The 27352-nt window shown below is 60.9% G+C and overlaps 1 protein-coding gene across 3 annotated transcripts in view; it reads right to left on the reverse strand.

Moving 5' to 3' along the window:
• Positions 1-4412: 4412 nt before the first annotated feature.
• DNAJC5 (DnaJ heat shock protein family (Hsp40) member C5) overlaps positions 4413-27352 on the reverse strand; it is a 28721-nt gene continuing 5781 nt past the window's right edge. The window contains exons 1-5 of one of the 3 annotated variants that reach the window (XR_011379805.1): positions 7362-7479; positions 6622-6835; positions 6044-6215; positions 5885-5959; positions 4413-5657 (exon numbers count right to left, since the gene is read on the reverse strand). Coding sequence is in view for 2 of the 3 variants with exons in the window: in XM_070051602.1 (XP_069907703.1) it covers positions 5554-5657; positions 6044-6215; positions 6622-6835; positions 7362-7468 (597 nt within the window). In the remaining variant the exon portion in view is untranslated. Of the gene's footprint in view, positions 5658-5884; positions 5960-6043; positions 6216-6621; positions 6836-7361; positions 7480-18910; positions 22780-27352 lie in introns of those variants that run through there. The other 2 variants (XM_070051602.1, XM_070051601.1) reach the window with 2 other exon arrangements.

Raw genomic sequence — 27352 nt, forward strand, 5'->3', positions numbered from 1 at the left:
GCCCCAGCTTCGGGGACTTTGGGTCCACTTCCTGCCAAGGCCCCGTGGGGAGTCCGAGACCTTCCAGACAGCCCCGGGGAAGGGTGTCAGGGTGCACGGGGTGGAGAGGTCAAGGGCATCTCCTCTGGCCCGGGGCTACTTCCCAGGCCCAGGAAATAGGTCCAAGACCCTTGTGTGGACAAGACCTCCACATGGCTGCTGCAGACAACAGCCCTGGCAGACCCGAGCCCAGCGGACAGGGTGTGTGGATGTGGGGCCGGCGGTGGGGGTGGCGCAGGTGGACACAGCCCTGGGCCTCCCCTTCCACTTGCCCGTAAGGCCCCGGGAGAAGCCAGGCTCTGCTGCCGCTGGGCTGTGCCCCAGGACTGCCTGACCTGAGAATGGCGCCTGCCACCCCTGCAGTGCTGGCCCTGGGGACATGGCGGTCCTGGCGTGGCTGTATGGGAAGCCTGGTTCCCTCCATCGGGGACACTGGTGGGTCCCAAGGCCTGGGGTGAGGGGATGCTGCCCTCAGTCTACCGAGGAGAGGGGTCGGGAAGCATCTCCTGGGGTGGGGCTCACGGGGCCAGGGCTGGGAGCACGGGAGCCTCTGAAGCCAAGGGGGTGTGTGTGTGCATGTGCACGTGCGTGGCACGGTAGGAGGCTGTGGTGCCAGAGCCGGGGGTGGGTCAGAGCAGGTGGATCTCAGCTCCGCCGGGCTCCAAGGACCAGACCACGCGGGCTGCGTTCCTAGGCAAGGCAGGGGGTGGAATGGGGGGTGCTGGGGGCCTTGGCGCCTTCGGCAGCGCCGCCCATGGGTCCCTCCGTCACCAACCGCCTTCCAGGTAAAGGCGACAACCGCTCCGGCACTCCGACCCAGCCCGGGGAGCGTGAGCATCTGCAAGGGCTCATGCCTGGCGCATGCCCGCAGACCCCTCCCCACCGGGCAGCCAAGCGCTAGGCAAGTGCGCGGGGCTGGCAGGGCTGGCCCGGACACGTTCTCCTTAGTGGCCGCGTCCTTTTGGGAAGTCGATGGCCATCCCGGAACCTGATTCTGCGCGAGGCCTCCCTGCCTGCCCAAGCGTGCTGACAGCTCCCGGGGCTCCGTGGGGTGGGCGTGGCCTGGTTCCTGCCAGGGCTCTGCTTCCGGTCCAGCTTCCTACTGATGGGCACCAAGGCAGCAGGTGGCAGCTCAAGTGGCAGACCTGGACTGAATTTCTGGCTCTAGCTTTGGTCTGGCCCAGACCTAGCTGTTGTGGACATTTGGGGAATGACCGATGATGAAGCTCACTCTCTCTGCCTTCATTTTTTTTTAAAAGAATTACATACATAAAACACCAAAAATGAGAAATGAGGTCTCAATGTCCAAGGACGCTAAGGCATGGGATTAGGCGGAGGGGCAGCAGGCAGCTGTCGGAACCCCGTCCCCGCTGCCCCACCTGGGGAGCGCAGGCGGCTGTTCCCCCAGCGCAGCCTGGATGAACACTGCACTGTTCAGTTGACCCAATCAGAGCCCGGCAGAGCCACGTGGACCAACCAGAAACAAGCACCCCCATCTGCAGCTAAGCATGAGGGCACGCACAAACTCATGAAGCTGAGGCTGACCGGCAAGACTGAATTTGAAAGGCAGTGTGACAGAGAAAAAGACAGATGGACGGAGAGATCTCCTGTCCTCCGGTTCACTCCCCAAATGGCCACAAAAGCCAAGGCTGGTGCAGTCTGCAGCCAGGAGCCAGGAGCTTCGTCCGGGTGCCCCACTGGGTGCAGGGGCCCAAGTGCTTGGCTCATCTGCTGCCTTCCCAGGCCATCAGCAGAGAGCAGGATCGGAAGCAGAGAAGCCAGAACTGGAAGCAGCGCTCGCTTCTGCCTTGCCCTGCACTGACCAGGGCACACACAGGTCCAAGGCAGAAACCTAACCCTGGGGTCTCCCGGCCTGAGCATCAGGCTCGTCAGTCAGGGCCCCACCCGGCCCAGTGTGCACAGCAGAGCACCCCAGGGACACCTGTCCGCAGGCTGGAGATGGCTGGCGCCCCCCTACAGGAGCCCACGCCGGGGGCACGCTGTGGCTGCACCCTGTCCATGCTGACCCCTGCCCCTCCCCCCTGCTTTGAGGAGGCGTGGCGAGGTGATTCCAGAGCACCCCCTGGACATGGTGTGTGGAGGGCTGGGGAGCAGCTGGCAGGATGCTGGGGTGCATGGCTGGCTCCCCTCCAGCTCAGATGTGATCCAGGCAGTTGGAGTGGCAGTTGCTGCAGCCCTGAGGCCTGGACCCCAGGACAGGGCAACCCTGGGAAATCCATCCCTGAACGCGCAGGACAAAGGCGCACAGGGACGGAGCTGTCCCAGGTGCAGGTGGGGCCGGGCTGTCTGGATGCCCTCCGACCTCACCCCCACCCCTGCCTCGTGCAGTCAGCTCAGGAGAGGCCTAAGCACCAGAGGGCTCAGGCCCAGAACCAGGCAGGATCCATTCAGAACCAGTTCCCGACGGCGCTGACAGCTGCACCTGCTGGTCTAGACGGGCTCTCCCGGACATGTGAGGCAGAGAAGGGTTCCAGGAGTAGGGGAGGGGCTGCAGGCTGGGGCCGCAGGCTCGGCAGGATGAGGGGAAGACGCCCCACGGCCTGGGCAGCCAGCAGGGGGCTACACGGCGGGGAACTGCCCCACGAGGGCTCCCTTCCTTATCTGGACGGGGCGCAGGTCAGCTGCCCCTGCATGCAGGGCTCAGGACACACACCGTCTGCAGTGTGCGCCCGGAACAGGGCCGGGCGTGACAAGTGCCACCACGCACGCGCACCGCAGTGTCCACCGCAGACATCAGCTCCATTTTCCAGGGAAAGAAACTTCCGGAAGATGCCGCCTGCAGGCACCCCCCTTTGGAACCTGCCGCTCAGGAAACTGCGGGGGAGGGGTCTGGGCCCCAGGGAGGGCGGGACAGGCACTGGTCAGCTCACCACCCTCACCACCAAGGCTGCTGGAACTCAACCGGGTGGGGCCTGGTGGTGTGCGTCCACGGCGCTGCCTGGACACCCTGCACTGCCTGACCGCCAAGCCAGCACAGGCCCTCAAAACCCAACTTTTACTGTACTCTGCTCTGCCACCGGACGGCAGCATGACACGCCACAGCCAAGGGGAGACGGGTCAGCCCTCCGCCACACGGCCCGCAGCTCAGAGCACAGGGAGAGGCACAGGGTCCACCTCTAACCCCCGCAGGCCGTTCCCACGGAGGGGGCCAGGGCCCAGCCAGCTCTGCCCTGGCACTGGACGCCCCAGCATCGGCCCAGCCAGTGGGCACGCCTCGGCGCGAGGCTCTCCTCACAGACTCATGAGGGCTCAGCAGGACCTGGGCCTACAGCGAGAAAGTCTCCACCGACTCAGGCTGGAGCCTCCATCTCCTTGGTCCTCACGGGGCTGGCAGCATGGACGCCGGGAGCCGGGAGGCCCACACACCACGTGGTTAAACAGAGAACAGAGCCGGAACCGGCCACATGCATGCCAGCAGCTCCTGTGCCGCCCAGCAAGGCCTCCCACGAGCCTGCTGAGGGCACAGGTGGTCAGGGCAGCCAGGGCCCTTCTCAGGAACACCCACTGCTCTTAGGAAGCGGACAGGCTGACCACACCCTGGCCACGCCAGGGCAGAGCCGAAGGCCACACATGCTCCCCTGCCTCCCCCCAGCAGCCAAGACCAATGGGGGCCCTGGGGGTATGGAGGCGCCCCCACAGGAAGGGCCCCCAACTCTACAGCTCTGTGCATCAAAGGAAAACAGGCATCACTCAGCGAGGGGAGAAAGGAAACCAGGGAGGCCAGCGTAACCCGGGACATGGCCCGGACACGGCCTGGGACCCAGCACGGGACACAGCCCAGACATGGCCCGGGACACGGCCTAGGACACAGCCCGGGACACGGCCTAGGACACAGCCCGGGACATGGCCTAGGACACAGCCTGGGACATGGCCTAGGACACAGCCTGGGACATGGCCTAGGACACAGCCCGGGACACGGCCTAGGACACAGCCCGGGACATGGCCCGGGACACGGCCTAGGACATGGCCCGGGACGGCCGAGCCACTGGGCCAGGCAGTGGGAGAACCCCCCACCCTGTCATCCTTGCTGGGGCTTGGCTGACCACTGCCACTTGACAACGGCTTTATTTATTTGGTTTCACGAGTTCTACATGATTTTAGTTCACAGGCCACACAGGGGAGACGGGGCTCAACCAACTCCCAGGACCCCGGCTCGCCCCCGCACCTGCCCGCCGTGGGCTCTGCGAGGAAGAGTTCTCCAGCCCAGGGCACGCAGGACGGCCGCCCACCACACACCCGGCTCTGGGCCTGGCTCTCGGTCCCCTCGGGGCACGGGGGAGCCTGTCGGCCGGCCATCTCCTTCACGGGCTCAAGTCAGCTCACCTGTTTCTCGTCACGGTCATCACCCGGCACCTTGAGAACAGTTTTATTTATTTCGTTTTACAAATTCTACATGATTCATTTCGTTTTACAAATTCCACACAGGAGACGGGGCCTGCTGCTCTCTTCCCCGACTTCTCAACGCTTTCGTGGTCACTTTAACGATCATTTGTTTAAAAAACAAAGCAGAATGGGACAAATGAAGCTGTGTGTGGCTGGGCCCCAGCCGGGCCCCTCCGCCGGCACATCCCACTCCCCTCAGCTCTGCCCTGGCAACGCCCGGGGCCACCTGACCTCGGTCACGCAGCCAGCAGCCAAAAGCAACATCGGCACAGGCCGCTGGTCCCACCCGTGTGCCGCCCACAAGGTCTGCGACACAGGAGACTAACATCAGTTCCTACAGGGAGTCCCAGGTCCAGCTGCCAGCTTGCACCATGGCCTCCCTGGTCCTTCCTGCAGGAGCCGGGTGCCACGGGCGGGGCGGGGCGGGGCGGGGGCGGGGGGAGGCAGGGCAAGCACAGGCAGGGCTGGGGCTGTCTGTCACAGGTGCGTGCTGACGTCCCACGTGGCCACAGGCTGGACTCCCAGGCTCTGACTACGACTACTGGGGCCGGGGCTACGTCTGTGAGTCTACGCGAGGGGCAGGCCCGCTGGAAGGAATGTGGGGGACAGCCCCGGGCAGGGGGAGCCGGGGCCCCGTGGGTGCAGCTCACGGCCTAGGAAAGGGACAGGGACGCAGACAGACGACCTCCTCACCGGCAGGATGCGACGAGGACCCCCGGGGAACACGGCACACAAAACGTGGCTTCACTCTCAGACACGGACCCTCGCCCTGGGGAGAGCCTGGTGGTCCGGCCAGGGTCCTGCACAGACGCCGCTGGGCCCCACCCCGGGCAGCAGCCGCCCCGGACCGGAGCACGGAGCAGCGGGAAGGTGCGGGGCGGCCCCGGCTGCACCGGCCGGCTGGCCGGCAGCCCCACCACGGGCACGTCCACGACACAGACACGGAGCGTGACTCACACATGCTATCACAAAAGGAGACAGGAGACTGCAGCGACACTGCTTTACGTACTGCATGCTACGCCTGGGCGGGCGGGCGGGGCCGACTACAGTTCATGGCTGGGGGTGCAGCGGCCGGGCGCCGGCCGGTCCTCTCGTCACAGCTGCTCTGGCCTAATTGAACCCGTCGGTGTGGTAGCTGGGGTGGGAGTCAGCCGTGAGCTGGGTGGTCTCTGTGGCGGAGGCCGGCTGGGTGACGATGGGCGCGTCCGAGGCCTCTGAAAGGGAAGCGCGCAGCCTCAGGGCACCGGGGCGGCCTCCGTGGCTCTGTGGGAAGCAGCACCTGGTCGCCTGGTCGCCCACTCAGACACGGCTCCGAGGGCAGAGGCTGCTCGCCCGCCCCCAGCACGGCCCTCGCCCTGCCCGCCTGCCTGAGCCGCCCGCTCGTCCCTGGATCTAGCCTACGGCAGTTCAGGGCGGGACGGCGCCCTGCACCTGGTGTTACCTCCGGGCTCCTGGTTCACACCTCAACAGTGCCAGCTGCCGCCACACACACCCGCGGCACCGTGTCAGTGCCCTCCTGTTTGACAAGACAGGTTGACACTGTTCAGGGCCAGTGCCGCCGCCACCCCTCGCTCACTCGGGCACTGGGCCGGGCACTCACCCCGCTCGTCAGACTGCAGCTGGGCCTCCAGGTCCTCGGGCGACACGTAGAACTCGGTCTCCTCGCCCTCGGGGGCCTTGGGCTTGCAGCGCCCGCAGCAGCAGTTGAAGCAGCAGCACAGGCAGCAGCAGCAGTAGCAGCAGGTAAGCAGCCCGCAGAAGACGAACAGCGCCTGCGGAGACGCGGCCGCGGTGAGGACGGGCAGACAGCCGGGAGATGCGGCTGCGCTGAGGACGGGGCGGGCAGCCGGGGAGACGTGGCCGCGGTGAGGACGGGCAGACAGCCGGGGAGACGCGGCCGCGGTGAGGACGGGCGGGGCGGGCAGAGCCGGGGAGACGCGGCTCCGTCCTCGTGCGTGACGGACGTCCAGGCCGCAGGACACACACACACTCCAGATCTCAGGTCTCCTCTGTCCACAGGCAGAGCTGGCCCCTGACCACTGCCCATCTCTTCACAGGTGGAGCCACCCCCACCCCCAGCCACCTGCCCCTCCGTCCATTCGCAGAGCGCACCCCCCTCCCCGGCTGCCTGCCCCTCTGTCCACTCCTGGAGCCGGCCCCCGGCCCCCTGCCCCTCACCTTGGCCCACCAGCTGGACAGCACGAAGTACGTGTTGACGTTCTCTTCGCCAAACTGCTCAGCCACGTAGAGCCCGAGCGAGCCGTACTTGTCGTAGATGTTCCTCTTGGTCGCGTCCGTCAGGATGGCGTGCGCGTTGTTGATCTCCTTGAACTTGTCTGCAGCCTCGGGGTTATCGGGGTTCTTGTCAGGGTGATATTTCAAGGCGAGCTTCCTGCAAACCAGAACCACTTCCTGCCTCTACCTCGGCCTCACTGGAGGGTCCCGGGAAAAGTGGTGGCCTGGCACCACCTGGCTTCCCAGCTCCCAGACACGGGGTCTACACTGCGCTCTGCACATGTCAAGGCAGGACACCCACCCCGCTCCGTCCACAAGAGTCTTGGGCGGGGATGGGGGGGGGCTGTGCACAGTGCGAGGGTCAGGAACTTCCCACCGCTGACCCTAGCATCCCGGCCAGTGACCTGCCCATCTGCTCAGGGAAGTGCTGGGGACAGCGTCCAAAACCCTGAAGCCCTGAGACGCAGGTGCCTCCCTGAGCCACCTGGACAGCGACAACTGCCCCCTGGGTCACAGAGTGACCTGTGTCTCAAACAGAGGCCACAGCAGGGCAGAGCCCGTCAGCCTGTGTCACTCAGGCAGGCCAAGGCCCCGTGACAGAGGCCTCTGGATGGGCGCCGACCCTGGGGGCCTGTGGGGCAGGGGCGGCTGGCAGACACGCCGGGCCCACGCCGGCCTCTTACCGGTAGGACTTCTTGATGTCGTCTGAGGTCGCATTCTTGTCCAGCCCGAGCACATGGTACAGCGACTCCCCAGACGTGGACAGGGATCGCTGCCTCTGGTCTGCCATGGTAGGCTCGTCTGCGAGGGGAGACGAGGCGGGGCCCCGTGAGACAGCTGCTGGAGGCTGCCCTGCCCCGCGCCCCCCAAGCTGCACACCAGAGCACGAAGGGGCGAGGCTCGGCCACCCCGCGGACGGAGGCAGCATGCAAGGCTGCAGGGAAGCAGCAGAGAGAGCAGCTCAGGGCTCAATCGCGAGCTGGCCGCGCCCACGTGGCACCCGTGCAAGGCCCGGCTGCCTGCTCATGGCCCAGGATCCTGAATCCCCACAGCCCCGTGGGAGACCCGGAAGAAGCTCCTGGCTCCTGGCTTCAGCCTGGCCCATCCCTGCCTGTCTGTGGCCATCTGGGGAGGGAGGCAGTGGATGAAAGACCCATGTCTGTCGGTCTCTCTCTCTGCCTAATAAATTTTTTTTTAAAATAAACCTGCATTGAAGGGTTTTTAGTGGAGGTAAGAGAGGAGTCCCATGTGAGTAGCAAAGCCACAGGCGGGGGATAAGCGGGGGCAGGAGGGGACGACGCTGGCGTAGTGTCAGTCCTCAGGGCTCCACACAGGCCTTGGGCACAATGCAGCCGCATCTCCCTGTGAGGCGCCCTGGACCCCAGAGCCCCCCAGCCTGGGCACCCTCCTAGCACCCAGGGCCCGCACAGGCTCACAGCAAACAGCTTGTGGCCCCAAGGACTCAAAACCACAAACAGGGTGGGACGAGGATGTGAGGTGCCACTGTACCCCTGGCCCTTCTCAGAAGCTGCCCAGACAACACCGAACTGCTGCCCCGAAAGGCAGTGCCGGCCGTGCTCACACCAACGTCAGGGCGCCAGGGCCATGGGCGACACCCTCTTCAGTGGACACCGCAGATCACCAGGGCAGTCAAGACGGGGCCCGCGTGAGGCCCTAGTGACCGATGCCCTCACGGCACCCCCTCCAGCCTCCAGAAGGGGCCAGGGCAAAGGCAAGGTGTTCTGGTGAGCCTGGGATGGAGACAGAGGGCCAAGGGGCCTGGCAGAGCCGTCGGCAGTGGCTCCTGTCCGTGCCCATCAAGGTCTCCGGCCCGTCTTCTCATAGATGCGCAGAAGCCAGTCAGGGCCCAAGGGTGCACAGGACACACAGGAGACAGAGGTGGGCTGGGGCTCTTCCCACGGACCCTGGCAGCCTGGCGGCCCCCTGGCTGGCACAGCGGGTTTGGGCGAGATGGACAGAGGACGTCCCACATGGCACCATGGCACAGGGGCCATCGCCAGGGGAACCGCGCAGCCAGGGTTGCACGTGCAGCCCCGCCCCCACCTCCGCAGAGTGGACAGGGCTGGGACTGCAGAGCACTCCCATGGGCAGGTGGCGTGCACCCCAGGGTGGCCCTGGGGACCAAGCTCTCCTGCGAGGAGCCGGCACAGGAGTTTGGAGGCCGTGAGCCACCCCAACCCCAACAAGGCATCTGGGGCCCCGGCTTCTTATCTGCACAGCAAAGCGACCGCGGCTGTGGCCGGCACAGACGTGGGAGGCAGAGCAGGGCTCTCTGGCTGGCACGAGCTGAACCAGAGGACACTGCTGGCCTGGCGCCAGAACTGCCCGTCAGGTTTGGCGTGGCTGCTGACGGCATGGGAGGAACTCGGCTGCTTTTCCTGCTCACTCCGACCAAGAAAGCGCAGCAGTCGAGGCACGAGGGGTCACTGCTCCAGAGCCACTCTGGGAAGAACGTGAGCACCGTGAACCATGGCGCCCACGGCAAACACCACACAGCCGCGAGCACCGTGACCAGCCCACGGCAAACACCACACAGCCGCGAGCACCGTGACCAGCCCACGGCAAACACCACACAGCCGCGAGCACCGTGACCCAGCCCACGGCAAACACCACACAGCCGCGAGCACCGTGACCCAGCCCACGGCAAACACCACACAGCCGCGAGCACCGTGACCCAGCCCACGGCAAACACCACACAGCCGCGAGCACCGTGACCCAGCCCACGGCAAACACCACACAGCCGCGAGCACCATGACCAGCCCACGGCAAACACCACACAGCCGCGAGCACCGTGACCCAGCCCACGGCAAACACCACACAGCCGCGAGCACCGTGACCCAGCCCACGGCAAACACCACACAGCCGCGAGCACCGTGACCAGCCCACGGCAAACACCACACAGCCGCGAGCACCGTGACCCAGCCCACGGCAAACACCACACAGCCGCGAGCACCGTGACCAGCCCACGGCAAACACCACACAGCCGCGAGCACCGTGACCAGCCCACGGCAAACACCACACAGCCGCGAGCACCGTGACCAGCCCACGGCAAACACCACACAGCCGCGAGCACCGTGACCAGCCCACGGCAAACACCACACAATGTCAATGAAAGGAACCAACACCCCGGAAACTAAAATTCACCAAAGTTGACACAGGATGAAGCAGAGACAGAGTTGAGACGGCGACATGGCCGGCAGGTGACAATCTCCCTCTAACTCTGCCTTTCAAACAAACAAATCAATCAACCTACATAGAAAGAAGAAAGAAAAACCAGCACCTGGGACGCCCACCTGCTGCATCTAAGTGCCTAAGATGGAATCCTGCCCCACCCCTGCTCACGGCCTGGGAGGCGCGGTGATGGCTCCAGTGCCAGCCCCTGCACTGGCATGGGGGACCAGGATGGGGCTCCTGGCTCCGGGCTGCAGCCTGGCCCAGCCCTGGCCGTTGTGGCTGTGTGCGGAGTGAGCCAGCGGACAGATCTCTGTCACACTGCCTTTCAAATAAGTTACAGTAACTAAAAGATCCTAACTGGCTTTACTTCCCACTATGGTTTACTTGTTCATTTTTATTTATTGGAAAGGCAGAGCGAGCATGTGAGTATGTGCACAGGCGAGAAACGGGTCACTCCCCAAAGGCCACAACAGGCAGAGCTGGGCCGGGCGCAGCCGGGAGCCCCACCTGGACCCCGTGAGGGTAGCAGGGGCTCTGTGCTGGGCCCTCACCCTCTGCTCCAGGCTGTGTTCCAGCAGGAAGCTGGATCAGAGGGAAATCTGCCACCTGTTTTGGAGCCAGCACAGTTGTGAAGTTGAGACTTGATAAAGACCCCAGATCCCTGACGCACACGCGAAGTCCTGAGTAACACGAGCGAACGGCAGCGCTGTGGCATGGCGGGTGAGGCTGCGCCTGCAGTGCCCGCATCCCACATGGGCGCCGGTCTGAGTCCCGGCTGCTCCACTTCTGATCCAGCTCTCTGCTGTGGCCTGGGAAAGCAGCAGAGCATCAATGGCCCAGATGCTTGGGCCCCTGCACCTGCGTGGGAGACCTGGAGGAAGCTCCTGTCTCCCGGCTTCAGCCTGGCCCAGCCCCAGCCGTTGCAGCCATTTGGGGAGTGAACCAGAGGACGGGAGACCTCTCTCTAACTCTGCCTTTGAAATATAAATCTTTAACAAACAAAACCAAACCAGCAAACTGAAGTTGGCAGGATCCAGTGACACCAGCAGGACGCGCAGGTCCAAGAGCCCTGGGCAGGGAAGGGGCAGCTGTGGGCACACTGGGACCAGGGAGAGGGCATCCTGTCCAACGGGTCCCAGTTTCTCAGTGGTGGCTGTTAGCAGGCACCTCCCCCACCCCCGCAGTTCCAGGGGAAGTGGGCATTCCCAGACTCTCCCCAAGCAGACTGTGAGGGCGTCCTCTGTCCTGCCCGGCACCTCCTCCCTGGCCCCAGGAAGCAGCTGAGGAGCCCCCTCCCCTGTCATCCTCAGCCCCGGCCAGGGGAAAGGTCTGCAGCCCCCTGGTGCCCGGCCAGCGCCCCTCCCCCTCCCCTCGGCCGCATCCTGGGCTGGGCCAGGCTCCTCAGTAGCCCTGCTGCTGTCACTCACAACTGGCGTCCGTCTGGGGCGGCAGAAGCCCAGGGGGACGTCCTCCTCAGACTGTGGCCTAGGGGGTCAAGGTGATGCTTCCGATACCAGAATCCCCCTTGGAGAGGTCGGAGTCGCTGCTGTGGCCTGGGAAGACAGCAGAGGTCCAAGTGCTCGGGCCCCTGCACCCACATGGGGGACCTGGACAGGGCTCCTGGCTTCTGGCTCTGGCCTGGCCCAGATCTGGTTGTTGTGGCCATTTGAGATTCTCTCCCTCCCTCTGTCACTCTGCCTTTCAAATAAATAAATAAATAAATAAACGTTTATCAAAAAAAACTAACAAGGTGGTGTTCGGAGGGAGGAGCAGCAGTGAGGGCGCAGGAGGCCATGTCACTCTCCAGACGACACTCGGGCCCCAGCTCGGCAGGTCACCGTGGAAGAGGAACTGGGTTTGCCCGTGATCCCCGTCCCCATGACCCACTCACTGCTCCTGTGTGAGCACACTACAGCCTGTGTTCACTGATGTGCCTTGCCGGACCGCAAGGGTTTCTTCTGCCCTTTTTTTTTTAAGACTCATTTATTTGAAAGGCACAGTTACAGGAAGGCAGAGACAGACAGACAGACAGACAGAGGTCTTCCATCTGCCAGAGCTGGGCTGAACCGAAGCCAGAAGCCAGGAACTTCTTCCAGATCTCCCAGGTGGGTGCAGGGGCCAAGCACCTGGACCATCCTCCACTGCTCTGCCAGGTGCATTAGCAGGGAGCTGGGTCAGGAATGGAGCAGCGGGGACTCAAACTGGCACCCATGTGGGATGCCGGGACTGTAGGCAGCAGCGTAGCCCACTACACCACAGTGCCAGCCCCTGGACCACCAGAGTTCCTTTTTTCTTTTTAAAATTTATTTATCTGAAAGAGTTACACAGAGAGAGGAGAGGCAGAGAAAGGTCCTCTATGCAATGGTTCACTCCCCAACTGGCCACAATGGCCAGAGCTGCGCTGATCCAAAGCCAAAGAATCAGGAGCTTCTTCAGGTCTCCCACGCAGGTGCAGGGCCCAAGGACTTGGCCATCCTCTACTGCTTTCCCAGGCCACAGCAGAGAGCTGGATTGGAAGTGGAGTAGCCGGGTCTCAAACCAGATGCTGGCGCTTCAGGCCAGGGCGTTAACCCGCTGCGCCACAGCACCGGCCCGAGACCACCAGTTTCAAGGTGCACTGGCCCGGCCTCGCGGGGCGAGGTCCCTGCGGCCGCCCTGAGGGTCTGCCTGGCCGTGACCTCTGGCCGCCCCGCTCAGCTCGCCGAGCTCCTTCACGGCCTCTCCACTGGTCCACAGCAGCCCTCGCCAGGGATGGCCTCACCCTCCAGCTCTGCACCAAGTGCTGTGGCTCGGCCGCCGCCGGTCCTGTGCTGAGGGCAGTGCGTGGTGTCTGGGCTTTGGCTCACGTCATTCCAGCTTTTCCCACACCAGAAATGGGCCCGTTTCAAACGTTTTAGAAGCTCACAGATTTCCTTATTTTGCTTCTCTGGAAGGCAGAGAGGCAGACCAGAGGCTCCTGCCTGCCGGCTCACTGCCAGATGCTGGCAAGCAGAGGCCGGGCATGGAGGCAGAGCCAGGAGTGACACAGCTGCCACCGCACCCAGGACCACTCAGCCTCTCCCACTGCAGCAGCTGCCAAGCAGCCAGGTGGCTGCAGACAAAGGGAACCCGCTGCCGGGGCCGCACCAGGGCCAGCAGCCGTCCAGCTGCACAAATCTGCAGAGTGGCACGCCTCGAAGGTTAAACAGACAAGACACGCACTAGCACATGGCCCGCACTAGGCACCGACACCTGCAGGGAACAGAAACATGGCCGCACCAATGCATCAGAGCAGCTGCACACCTGAGAGCCAAAACTGGAGATGGCATCAGCCGGTGAAGAGGCCACGGCTCAGCAACAGGGGAAACAGCCCGACGCACAGGGCAGGCTGCCAGCATCGCCGAGGCCCGACCGGGGCAGGGCCGTGGGTGGAGACGCCTGCACCCCATAATCCCAGGGCCCGGGCTCCGCGCCAGCCTCCAGTTCCGACTCTGGCTTCCTGCTCATGCAGACCTAGGGAGCCATCGGGTTCCTGGCACACACAGGAGCTCTGGACCGCATTCCTGGCTCCCAGCTTTGGCCCCGGCCCAGTACCAGCTGCCACAGATCGGCACTCTCGCAAATAAATGATTAAAAAAAAAAAAAAAAAAAAAAGAGAGAGAGATGAAAAAGAAAGAGGCCAGACCTGAACTGTACAAAACACAAATGTATCCACAGCCTTAAAAGGCAGGGCTGTGGCTGCCTGGGCTGGGGGAGAGGGAGGGTGGTGGCAAAAAGGAATTCTGGAACGCCAGCTGCCGCCGGACGCAGCACACGTCCAGACAGTACCTGCACGCACACACTCACGGCAGCTTCATCAGGAGCCACCTCAAATGGGGATCAGGTTCCCCGCCACACGTGACAGCTTAAAAACCACAGGTGCACACACAGTGGGAAACCACCGGAACAAACAGAGCAGGAGGAGCTCCCGAGGAGTCTCCACAACACCACACCGCTGGGGCCAGCGCCAAGGCACGGTGGTGAAGTCACTGCCTGCACTGCCCGTGTCCACGTGGTACACATCTGGGTCCCAGCCGCTCCACTTCCAGTCTGGCTCCCTGCTAATGCTCCTGGGAAGGCAGTGGAAGACGGCCCAAGTGCTTGGAACCCTGCACCCACGTGGGAGACCTGAAGAAGCCCCTGGCTCCTGGTTCCAGCCTGGTCCAGCCCCAACTGGGGAATGAATCAGCGAAAGCTCTCTCTCTGGCTTCTCCTTCTCTAACTCTGCCTTTCAAGTAAATAAATCTTAAAACCAAAAAAGAAAACAAACTACACTGAGCAGAAAGAAGCCAATTCCAAAGGTTATCTACTTAAGATTTTTAAAAATACCTGTTTTTTTTTTTTTTAGATTTATTTATTCAAAATGCAAAGTTACAGAGAGAGGGCGATACAGAGCAAGGTCTTCCACCCACTGGTTCACTCCTGCAACCGGTGCTGAGCTGATCGGAAGCCAGGAGCTTCTTCAGGGTCTCCCATGCGGGTGCAGGGGCCCAAGGACCTGGGCCTTCCTGCTTTCCCAAGCTGGATCAGACATGGAGCAGCCGGAACTCAACCTGGCGCCCATATGGAGGGTTAGTCTACACCACATGCTGGTGACTCCCACCCCCACCACACTGGGACAGGGGCCTGGGTCTCCACCTGGGGACGCAGCTCTCATCCAACAGTCGCCATCCAAGGGCCCACGCAGAGGGCACTTAAGACTCCAGGGTACACAGTCAAAGCACAGCACAGCTCCACTTCTAGAACATTCTTACCTGATTTTTTTCTTTCTTTTAAACAAAGGCTTTATTTTAGTTTTATTTATTCAACTGAAAGGCAGAGTGGCAGAGACAGAGAGAGACTGACAGGAATCCTCCATCTTCTGGCTCAGTCTCCAAATGCCTGCCACAGCCAGGAGCTCCTGGTGGGGGCAACAGGGACCTGAGGACCTGAGCCCTCGTGTGCTGCCCCCAGGGCTGATTTGGACGCGGGCCTCCTAGGCTGCCCAGAATGCCCACCCATTATCATCATCAGAGATTTATGTATTTACTTAGAAGGAGCTACAGAGAAAGGGAAAAGAGCCTCTACCCACTGGTTCACGCCTCAGACGGCTGCAACGGCGGGGGCTGGGCCAGGCCGAAGCCAGGAGCTTTGTCCGAGTCTCCCACGTGGGTGCAGGGGTTGTGGCAGCTGAGCACCAACGGGCTCCCCTGGACCACAGACGTGAGCCCACCCCCCAGGGCGTGATCTCCTGGCCTCAGCCAGGTCGGCTGAGCACCCCCAAGCCTTAGGAGACGATGACTTTGAGCCCCAGCTCTGAGAGCTCCAGCTGTGTGCCCTAAGCGAGGCAGAGCCAGGCTGCACACTGCCGAGAGAGCAGGTTTTCCTCCCACTGCTTTGTTTCTGGTCTTTAAAGATTTACTTCCTGGCCCAGCGCTGTGCTGTGGCTGCCATCTGCCGTGCCGGCACCCCATGAGAGCCGGCTGGAGTCCCGGCTGCTCCCATTCTGACCCAGCTCCCTGCTAATGCACCTGGGAAGCCAGTGGAAGACGGCCCGAGTGTTTGTGTCCCTGCACCCGCGTGGGAGGCCTGGATGGGGCTCCAGGCTCCTGGCTTTGGCCTGGCCCAGCTCCAGCTATTGCGGTCATTTGGGGGAGGGAACTGGTAGATGGAAGATCTGTCTCCCAAGATTTTTTTTTTGACAGGCAGAGTGGACAGAGAGAGAGAGAAAGGTTTTCCTTTGCCATTGGTTCACCCTCCAATGGCCACCGCGGCCGGCGCATCACGCTGATCCGAAGGCAGGAGCCGGGTGCTTCTCCTGGTCTTCCATGTGGGTGCAGGACCCAAGCACTTGGGCCATCCTCCACTGCACTCCCGGGCCACAGCAGAGAGCTGGACTGGAAGAGGAGCAACCAGGACAGAATCCGGTGCCCCGACCAGGACTAGAACCCGGCGTGCCGGCACCACAGGCGGAGGATTAGCCTAGTGATCCGCAGCGCCGGCCTCTCCCACGATTTTTAAAAAAGATTAGCCGGCGCCGTGGCTCAATAGGCTAATCCTCCACCTTGCGGCGCCGGCACACCGGGTTCTAGTCCCGGTTGGGGCGCCGGATTCTGTCCCGGTTGCCCCTCTTCCAGGCCAGCTCTCTGCTATGGCCAGGGAGTGCAGTGGAGGATGGCCCAGGTGCTTGGGCCCTGCACCCCATGGGAGACCAGGAAAAAGCACCTGGCTCCTGGCTCCTGCCAGGATCAGCGCGGTGCGCCGGCTGCAGCGGCGGCCATTGGAGGGTGAACCAGCGGCAAAAGGAAGACCTTTCTCTCTCTGTCTCTCTCTCTCACTGTCCACTCTGCCTGTCAAAAAAAAAAAAAAAAAAAAAAAAAAAGATTTAGGTATGTATTTATTTCCTTGACAGGCAGTCAGAGAGACAGAGGGAGAGAGAGATCTTACCCCGCTGCTCCAGGACCTTGCCACAGAGCTCACTCCTGGTGCTGAAGCAGCTGCACTTGGCCAGCTCTGCACCGGGCCACGTCACTCATCTGACTTACGGCACAGCGCCGCTGGTCTGCGGGAGAAGCCCTGTGCACTCCCAGGCCCTCAGCCCTCCAGATGCCGCAATGAACGCTTTCATGCCTGGGGGCCAGAGGCAGCACTCAGCACTGTCACTCTCCGGGAGCTCACCCTGAAGACAATCAGTCTACACCTGTTAGCCAATTTCTTACTTCTTATTAACTACAGATTAAAGACTTAAAAAAAAAAAGGATTGTTTATTTGAAAGGCAGCGTTAGAAGTAGAGACAGAGAGAGGTCTTCCATCCGCTGGTTCACTCCCCAGTGGCCACGAAGGCCAGGGCTGGGTCAGGCTAAAGCCAGGAGCCAGGAGCTTCTTCCCAGTCTCCCACGTGGATGCAAGGTCCCAAGCACTTGGGCCATCTTCTGCTGCTTTCCCAGGTGCACCAGCAGGGAGCCGGGCTGGGAGCGGAGAGGCAGGACTAGAACTGGCTCTCTGATATGGGACGCCGGTGTTGCAGGCAGTGGGGTTTAAGTCAAGGTGCCACGGTGTTGCCCTGCCCCTTCTGGTCATCCACAGAGAATCTGAGCAGCCAGAGCTGTGTATTTATTTCTTTTCTTTCTTTTCTTTTTAATTTATTTGAAAGAGAGAGAGAGAGAGAGAGAGAGGGAGGGAGGTCGGTCGGTCTTCCATCCGCTGGTTCACTCCCAGTTGGCTGCAACGGCCGGAGCTGTGCCGCTCCGAAGCCAGGAGTCAGGAGCTTCCTTCAGGTCTTCCCACATGGGTGCAGAGGCCCAAGGACTTGGGCCATCTTCTACTGCTTTCCCAGGCCACAGCAGAGAGCTGGATCGGAAGTGGAGCAGCCAGGTCTCGAACTGGTGCCCACATGGGATGCCGGCACTGCAGGGCAGGGTGTTAACCCGCTGCGCCACAGCACCGGCCCCCAAAGCTGTGTATTTCACCCCATTTTCAGTGTCCTTCACTCAAAAACCTCTGAAGGTTCACATCAGATAACACTACTCCACGACAAACACAAGAGCAAGAGGAGCCCCTCCCAGGGATCCCGGAGGTGGTCCTGGGACTCCCATGAGGCCGGGCCTGGCTGACCTGAGGGTCTCAGGCTTCCCTCTACCCACCCCCAGGGCCATTCCAGGACAGCGGCTAGATTGGTGGCCCCAAGAGCCACTGCCTGGCCAGGGGCAGAAGTGGGAGGGCTCAGACAGAAGCTGCAGGCCACAGGGATAACTCAGCCCGCAGTGGACAGAAGGGAAGACAGAGGCTAACAGGAATCCGGGGGTGGTGCCGGTGCCATGGCACAGCAGATCCAGCACCCTGCTAACGTGCCTGGGAAGGCAGCAGAAGACGGCCCAAGTGGGAGACCCGGATGGAGTTCGAGGCTCCTGGGTTCAACCTGATCCACTCCTGGACGATGGGGCCATCTGGAGAGTGTCCAGAAGGCGGAGGGTATCGCGTGCTCTCTCTCTCGCCCTCGCTCTGCCTTTCAATAAAAGGAACCTGGGGTGAGGAGCAAGTGCAGGGAGGGAACAGCAGGGAGGGAGGAGCCCCGAGGAAGCGCGGACATTCAGTTAGGGGATGGGGGTGACGTGCACTGGTGACAGTGCAAGACAGACCTATCTGGAGTCATCTGAAGGTGCAAAGGCGCCGTGGTGCTGCCCCAGGTGCCGGGAAGCAGCCCAGGAGCAGCCGGGGGAGCTGGGCAGCCTGCTGCCACGCTGCCTCGTAACCCTAGGCCCTGTCTGTGCAAGGAAAACTTCGTAAAAACAAAAACACTAAAAATGAAATACAGATGGCATTACTGGGCCGGCCCCATCTGGGCACCAGCATCCCATGTGGGCGCTGGTTCGAGTCCCGGCTGCTCCACTTCCAATCCTGCTCCCAGCTAATGGCCTAGGAAGGCAATGAAAGATGGTCCAAGAACTTGGACCCTGCACCCACATGGGAGATCCAGATGGAGTTTCGGCTTCTGGCTTCACCCTGGCCATTGTGGCCATCTGAGGAGTGAACCAGTGGATGAAGACTTCTCTCTCTCGAACCACGCAGGCAGCATTAGAGACCACAGCAAAAGCAGGACAAGCCCACCTCCAGAGCGAGAGAGAGCGAAAGCAAGAGAGGGTGAGAGGGAGAAGAGAGAGAGAGAGAGAGAGAGAGAGAGAGAGAGAGGGAGAGAGGGAGGGAGGGGGAGGGAGAGGAAGGGGGAGAGAGGGAGGGAGAGGGCGGGAAAGGGGGAGGGAGGGGGAGGGAGGGAAAGGGGGAGGGAGGGAGAGGGAGCGAGAAGGGGAGGGAGGGAGAAGGAGAGGGAGGGGGAAGGAGAGGGAGGGGGAGGGAGAGGGGGAGGGAGGGAGGGAGAGGGAGGGAGACGGAGAAGGAGAGGGAGGGGGAAGGAGAGGGAGAGGGAGGGAGAGGGAGGGAGAGGGAGGGGGGAGGGAGGGAGGGAGAGGGAGGGGGAGGGAGGGGGGTGCCTGTCCTGAGCCGCAGGACCACAGACGCCCGGGGCCCTGCTAGCGTTTCTCACCTCACAACCCAGCAGCCCCTGAAGAGCAGGTTTCGCCAAGTTCGTGAGAAGCTCACGTTGTGAGAAAATGATGCACTGACTCCAAAATGTCTGCACCAAGACAGACTTATCTCCACTTCCATTCTCCAGGAACTTCGAAGTATTCCTCGCATTTCCGTATGAGGCAGGACTAACAATCTGCCTTCAGGGTTCAGAGTCCACACAGGAACAGTGCCTGCGGGGCCGGACCAGCTGCACACAGGAAGCTGCAGTCCGCAGTGCACAGGCGCTGTGGCTCCAGCACCTGCCCCGAGAAGACGCCACTCAGGAGCCAGCGTGCACAGTGGCACCACGCTCCTCCCCGGACCGAGACCATCGCTGTGCACACGGCGAGGGGCACACGGGGGACGGGGCAGCGCCGGGCAGCTCTCTCCCCACAGGAGGAACCAGGACAGGACTCAGCTCCACACGCACCACACACAACATCCGAGACGCAGATCCCAGGAAGAACCAGCACAGCCGAGCACGGCTCAGCCGGTGAGAAAGCTCCGGAGGCTTCCGAGAGCCACAGCACGTCACGCACGTCTCAGAACCTGAGCGCACGGGCACCTGCAGGGGGCAGAGCCACGGCCGAGCTGTGTCACCCATCAGTCAGTGTCACGGAACAGGGCAAAGGTGGCAGGCGGACACTCCGCCACACGGTGTGGGAGGGCCGTCGGACGCATTTGTATGAATTTGTTACTGGAAATTGAGGATTCGGGTGCTATGAGTCTCCTACAGTTAACAAGGTCCTTGGCCACTGCCCGGTGCCTCCATGGGTCTGGGCCACCGGGAGGCAGGTGCTACCGGGAGGCAGGCGTCCAACCCAGGCACTCCAGGCGCTGGCGTCTGCTGCATGGCCAACTGGGAAGGCCAGCACCAGCCCCCAGCACCGCCTCCCAGTGGCTTTTGGGAAAAGCCCGCCCTGCAGAGAGCTCAGTGCTGGCAACATGGGAGCCTTTGGAATTACAAATCAAAAGATCCCTCCAGGGACTGTGCAAGGTGCACCTGGGATAGCCCACACTGGAGCGCCTCCTTGTGTCCTGGCTCCTCCTTTTTTTTTTTTTTTTTTTTTTTTTTGACAGGCAGAGTGGACAGAAAGAGACAGAGAGAAAGGTCTTCCTTTGCCATTGGTTCACACACACACACACCCCATGGCCGCTGCGGCCGGCGCACCGCGTTGATCCAAAGCCAGGAGCCAGGTGCTTCTCCTGGTGTCCCATGTAGGTGCAGGACCCAAGCACTTGGGCCATCCTCCACTGCACTCCCGGGCCACAGCAGAGAGCTGGACTGGAAGAGGAGCAACCGGGACAGAATCCGGCGCCCCAACCGGGACTAGAACCCGGGGTGCCGGCGCCGCAGGCGGAGGATTAGCCTAGTGAGCCGCGGCGCCGGCCTGGGCTCCTCACTTCTGATCCTGCTTCCTGCTAATCTGCAACCTGCGAGGTGACCAGTAGTGGCTCCAGTACTTGGATCTCTGCTACCCACGGGAGCCTGGCCCAGCCCTGGCTGTTAGGGATCTGGGGAGTGAAGCAGTGAATGGAAGCTATCTGCCTCTGCCTTAAAATAAAATGAAAATAATTAAAATTAAAAAAAAAAAAAAGATTGCATCTACCCTGCTATGTAACCAAGAGTAAGTGCACCTTACTCGATCAGCCAACCATAAGACAGGGGCCAACCCCGTGGTGACAGAACCTTGGATAACTGCTACAGTTTAGGGAACCATCGCCACGGGCAGGCATTTAGGGCACATGCACTTTATCCTACTGTTAAAATCTGGCCTGGATGGGGCTGGCACTGTGGTGTAGCGGGTGAAGCTGCATCCCACATGGGCGCCAGGTCCAGTCCTGGCTGCTCCACTTCCAACCCAGCTCCCTGCTGATGGCCTGGGAAAGCAGCAGCAGATGACCCAAGTGCTTGGGCCTGACCCAGTGTGGGGCCATGACTGCCATTTGGGGAGTGAACCAACAAAGGGAAGTGCTTCCTGTGACTCTGCCTTTCAAATAAATAAATGAGTCTTAAAAAAAAAAAAAAAAAAAAAAAAACTGGCCTCAATCCACCTCCACACACAGGAAACTCCAACCTAATTTAATCTGTAGACAAGTGACAGCCTAACTCGACAAGTAACACAGTCTCAGCCAATCAGACCGCAGGCGGCTCGGACGCATCCAGGTGAGGTGGACAGCCAGACGCTGAGCGAGCTGGCCAAGCCTGCACGTCACTTCCTCTTCCCGTCCTGGGTGGAGCTCTCAGCTTCTGCTGATTCTGGGTGCGGATCATGAGTCACGGCTTTGTTCAAATACACGGCTGAATTTAATCTGCCTGAACGTTTCCTTTTCAACAGTGTGGCGTCAGAAGTGGGGTCTGAAGCAGACCCCCAGGAGCCTTCAGCAACCTGCCACGGGGGATGGTGTCACTGGTCAGAGTGCCTGGGGGCAGCAGGCGAGGGCTCGGCCGAGGGGGCCCTGTCTCAGCCTCGGCCGTTGTGGGCATCTGGGGAGTGAACCAAAGGATGGACGACCTCTCTCTCTGCCTCTCAAAAAAAGATTAAAAAAAAAAAAAGATATCTGAGTCCAAATTATTTTTCTGGCCAACAGAACAAGATTTCCTGTCAGGTGGCTTATAAAGCTTTTATATTTTTTAAAGAGGTTATTTTGGTTTTTTTAAGGATTTATTTATTTTATTTGCAAGGCAGAGTTACGGGGGTGGGGGGGACTTCTTCCGTCAGCTGGCTCACTCTCCAGATGGCCGCAACAGCTGGAGCTGCGCCGATCCAAAGCCAGGAGTCAGCAGCCTCTTCTGGGTCACCCCCGTCAGTGCAGGGGCCCAGGCACTTGGGCCGTCCTCCACGGCTTCCCCAGGCCATCGGCAGGGAGCTGGATCGGAAGTGGAGCAGCCGGGATGCTGGCACTGCAGGCGGTGGCTTTACCGCTAGGCCACAGCGCCAGCCCCTTTGTAAAGCTGCTGACCTCAACTGTGAACGACTTTCCATTCCTTCCTATCAAGCAGCTTTGCCGAGTTCGTCCAGCGCCACGGGAGGGACACACACCACGGCAGACGTCTCGCTGCAGCCATGAGGGCCTGGGTCGAGTTCCCGCTCGTGTGCAGGCAGCAGCTGACTCCAGAGCTTGGGTCCCTGCCACCCCCAGGGGAGACGCAGACGGAGTTCTGGGTTCCCGGCTTCTGCACAGCCCAGCACAACTGCCTGGGGGCATCTGGCACGAACCAGCAGATGGGCGCTCCCTCCGGCACCCTGCCTCAAAAACAAACTAGCAAAAACCAGATGGAAAGCATCCCACCACTTGGGGCATTTCAGATCCTCTCCTTCCCACTGCTCCGCACCTGCAAACTTCCAGACCGCGACCACTGTGCCTCCAGGCTGTCTACCGAGACCAGCCCTCCCTTCAGGAGTACAGGGCCGTAACTTTCACACACCAGCAATTTCCCAGACAGCGAAGCCCGGAAGTCTGAGCCTGGAGAAGCTCCCCTCAGGAGCCCCACTGGACCAGAGCAGTAACAACCGCTCAGGACACAGCCGCTTCACCACGGCTTCCTAGCGTTCCTCGGAAACCAGGGCCACGAGGGGCGTGGACGCTAATGAGTACCGGCAACCAAAGGCCAACACACCGCACAGTGGACAGGCAGGCGGGGAAAGTCATTAGGCTGTGGGCTGCTTTGTTTAGGGGAAAAAGCAAGATGCCTGGTGACTCCAAACGAACAGAGGACAACACAGGACAGAACTGAGGGACAAGAAGGCCCTGCGAGGCTGACGGAGGAGGAGCCTGTGAGAACGGTTTCCTGTGCCCCAGCCGGCAGAGATAGAAGGGCATTAGTGCAAAGCCGACAGCAGCCCACACAGGCACCGGGTTCTAGTCCCGGCTGCTCCACTTCCGATCCAGCTCTCTGCTGTGGCCCAGGAAAGCAGAAGAAGATGGTCCAAGTCCTTGGGCCCCTGCACCCACATGGGAGACCCAGAAGAAGCTCCTGGCTTCAGATTGGCACAGCTCTGGCTGTCGCGGCCAACTAGAGAGTGAACCAGCAGATGGAAGACCTCTCCCTCTCCCTCTCCCTGCCTCTCCTTCTCTCTCTGTGTAACTCTTTCAAATAAATAAATAAATTTTTTAAAAACACACACACAAACCACGTGGCCAGAGCCGGGACTTGGTCCCTGTGCTCCGGCAGGGCTCCTGGAGCCCCGGCCCACAGCAGAGCAAGAACTTGGGGGAGGGGTGAGCACTGGGGACCCGGTCCTCTTCACTAAAGGAGCTAAGCTACACACGGCGCTGCCTCTAATAGCTCTCCGGCTCAACGAGTGACCTTCACAGCTACCTACGAGCCCATTCTGATCAAGTGTTTAAAGCCCACGCCTGCGACAAACTCCCCAAACCACCTTCCAAGTGAAGGCCCCTCCTGGCCCTGAGAACACATCGAAGGCCGCCCTCTTGGGGATGACCTGCTACCCGGGCGGGCTCGAGGCGCTCAGAGCACGGAAAGCATCGGCTCCATGCCTGCACGGCCGTCGGCTGTGGCTGCAGCCACCTTCGAGCGCTGTTTGCGACAGAAATAACCAAACTCCCCTGTGCATTCCATCATGACAAGGAACTCTCTTCGGCGTCCACACAGCCACGCAGGAGCGGCCACTCGGACGGGAGCTGGCTCTCCCCGGCAGCCGTAAGCCGATAAGCTGTCTGCAAGGAGATTCCTGGAGAGAACTGTGCCAAGTGCAGGTTCCTGATGAGCTTAATTCCCAGATTCTAACGGAGAAATGGACTGGTTCATAAAACTGCTAACCCACCAACAAGCAGAACAAGAATTAATTATCAAGAAGACGACCCGGCAGGTTTCCCTGCTGTCAGCCATTACTGAGATTGTGGCGACTTGGCAACGTGAACGAGCCCTGTAGGACTGAACCAAGTCAAATCACCTACGATAATCTATTTTTTAAAAGATTTATTTATTTATTTGAGAGGCAGAGGCAGAGAGAGAGAGAGAGAGAGAGAGAGAGAGAGAGAGAGAGAGAGAGAAAGAGATCTTCCTTCTAGCCGTAACAGCCACAACTGGGCCAATCTCAAGCCAGGAGCTTCTTCCACATCTCCCTCATGGGTGCAGAGGCCCAAGCCCTTGGGCCATCCTTGGCTGCTTTCCCAGGAACATTAGCAGGGAGCTGGATCAGAAGTGAAGCAGCTGGGACTTGAACCAGTGCCTATATGGGATGCCGGCAGTGCAGGCGGAGGCTTAGCCCACTACACCACGGCACTGGCCCCAAGGATGGCCTATGACACACACTGCTATGCACCTGGATTGAGGACACAAACGGACATAAGAGGACGTCAGTCCACACTAAGTGCGTACCTGCGGACGGCCAGGCGGCCACTGGCTCCCGCCAGCTCCCACTGTTAAAAGCTGCGCACTGTGCCACTCGTCACAGGAAAAGAAACCAGCCCCGCTGTGGAGATGTCGGTGGGCGACTGTTCTCACACTGCTGCAGCGCTTGCTAACCAGCGTTTGGCTTGCGATAGGACGACCCCTCTGACAGCTCTCCCTCCACGGCCACCGTGGGCGTGAGCGTTCTGGCTGGGCGCAGGAAGGCGGGCGCCAGCGCCGTGGGGCAAGGCGGTGAGGAAACCTGCTTCCGCAGGCTGCGTTCTCCGAGACCAGCGACAGCTGCCCGTTTCACAACACCAGGGGCCCAACGGTTCAGACACCACACACAGGGGCACTGGGCAAAGCCTCCGGACCTGCTGCCCTGTTCCACGCCAGCTGCCCTGCCCGGACCCGCTGCCCTGCCCATCCACCCCTCCCACTCAAGAACCCAGAGCAACCCTTTAGGAGACAGGAGAGGCACACCCCACACCTGTAAGCTCCGACACGATCACTAGTGCAAGGCCTCAATACAACACACCAAACCCTGCTTCCACCAGGTAACTGCAGCCCCATGCATCCCACCACAGTCCAGGTCTGAGGCTGGGGCTTCTGGGAGCGACACTAGACAAAGATGGCCCTTGACCCTCCCTCAAGGGCCATGGCGAGTTCTCCATAGGCCCTGGGAGCCACACAGGGTCCCAGAGGCAGAGTGGATGACTTCAGGGTCACGGCACAGACTTCTCTGCCACCGCGAACACCTGTTCCCCTCTCCTCACAGGAGGCTGCTGGGGCCAGGGTCTGCAGACAACTCCAGCAAGAAGCCAGAGCAATGGCTGGGTTTGTGAGCTTAATGCCCTGAGACCAGGAAGCAGTTCCACTAATGCCAACGCCGTGGTGTTCCCGATGGGGGTCAGCTCAGACCCCGGGGACAGAGCGAGAACGTACTCACTGCAGCCGGTGCCCGGCCTGCCAGCCGCCGAGGCACACGCGCATCTCAGGGAGCACCGGTGTCGCCAGAGCAACTGCTCATATGACGTCGCCGCACTGGACGCAGTGGGCTCCCTCGCCACTGGAGCAGTTATGTGCCCCGCGATGTGTTACAAAGGGACCCTAGCAGAGTGGGTGGGTGTCCTGCTGGGCCTTGGTCAGGAGCGGGGCAGACGTGTAGGCGACACGGGCCCCTGGCCGCCACTCGGCCACCACCACGAGGCCTCTGCCGGCAGCCGGCGGCTGTGCTTGCTCATTTGTGGCTCAGCACGGCTTCCCCTGAAGACTCCGTCTTCCCCACAGCCAAGGCCAAAGCGACCAACAACCAGAATCAGCTGCAGCCCTGAACAGACCAAGATGCATCAGGTCCACAGGGGCCACCCTGGACAGCAGCAGGGAATCGGCTGCATGCACTCGAAGCTGACACGTAAACTGGGGACGCCTCAGCTGTCACAGCCAGACCCAACCGGGGCAGGCCGCGCCGCAGAGGGCGGCTGCGGCTCTCGGCTGAGACGGCAGTGCTCCAACACCCGCATTCCAACCGCGGTGCCTGGGTCTGGGGCCCAGTTCTGCCCTTGACGTGGCTTCCCACTGATGCACACCTTGGCTCCAATTCGGGGCTCTGCCACCCATCTGGGAGGCCTGGAGCAGGTTCAGGGCCCTGTGTGCCGCGGGCACTGCTGGGGAAGCAGTGTTCCCAGGCTCCCTGGAGGGCACAGCAAGCGGCCCCAGCACAACACCAAGCACGAGGAAGGCACGGGCGGGCGCTGTGTACCACACGCAATGCCACCACTTGGGATGTCCACATCCTGTGTCAGAGTGCCCGTGATGGAGTTCTGGCCACTCCACTTTGAGAGCACAGCCTGGACTCAAACCCCAGGCACCCGGACACAGGGCGGGGGCAGCCCAGGCAGCATCCTGACTACCACCCTTGACCCCGGGCAGTCCTGTGGGACGGATGCCTGTCTGGTGGCTGGACAGCAGCTGCTGGGTCCAGTCGAGTCCATGGGCTGCTGTGAGGCACCTCTCTCGTTCTAACTCCACCTCAAATAAAGAAATAGAGGAAGAGGAAGAAGAAACAAAACAGTACCAAGAGAGACAGCACTGGATCCTGTGAGTGTGGTGCCCACACTCCAGCACACACATGGCATTATTTGTACATATTGTTTTTTAAAAACAGATTTTATTTATTTATTCAAGAGGTAGAGTTACAGAGAGAGAGAGAGAGAGAGAGAGAGGTCTTCCTTCTGCTGGTTCACTCCCCAAATGGCCACAATGGCTGGAGCGGCACCGATCCAAAGCCAGGAGCTTCCTCCAAGTCTCCCAAGTGGGTGCAGGTGCCCAAGGACTTGGGTCTTCTTCCACTGCTCTCCCAGGCCATAGGAGAGAGCTGGGTCGGAAGAGCAGCAGTCGGGACTTGAACCAGTGCCTATCTGGGATGGCGGCACCAGGCCCTTTGCATGTTGTTAACAAAGGAGAGTGCTCTCTCTTCTATAGAACTGGTTCACACAGTGGATGGAAGTCCTCTCTCTCTCTGCCTCTCCTTCTCTGTGTCTGTGTAACTCTTCCAAATAAAATAAATAAATCTTAAAAAAAAAAAAAAAAAAAACTGGTTTATAATTAGCTCCAAAGCTGTGTTAAGGTCAGGGCTGAAGAACTACTAAGTAGCCATGGCCTGGGGCGCTGGACCACAGCTAGGGCTGCCCAGGCTCACTACTGACCAGAGGGAGAGGGGGAGAGGCTCTGGCCTCCCTAAGCAGACACACTGTTTCAACGAGGAGCAACATTCCGCACTGCACTTCCCAGATCATCCTTAAACTACAGACTCCAGCGTCACCTCAAAATTAAATGCAACCATTACATTTCCTTAAGACCTAAATAAAAAACTTCCACGTGATGAGACCGTGCCTGCCAGCGCACACTGCAAGGCGCTGTCTGCAGCGAGACTTCACTCTCCGTTAATTCAGAAACCCGATGCTGACTGCACTCAAAGCCAGACACATCGAGAAAAATCCAGCAACATTTACTGCCAAAATACCCTCGGATTGTAACACCAAATCATTTGACAGTAGC

This window comes from Oryctolagus cuniculus, chromosome 11 (assembly GCF_964237555.1).
Source record: "Oryctolagus cuniculus chromosome 11, mOryCun1.1, whole genome shotgun sequence".
Lineage (NCBI taxonomy): Eukaryota > Metazoa > Chordata > Mammalia > Lagomorpha > Leporidae > Oryctolagus > Oryctolagus cuniculus.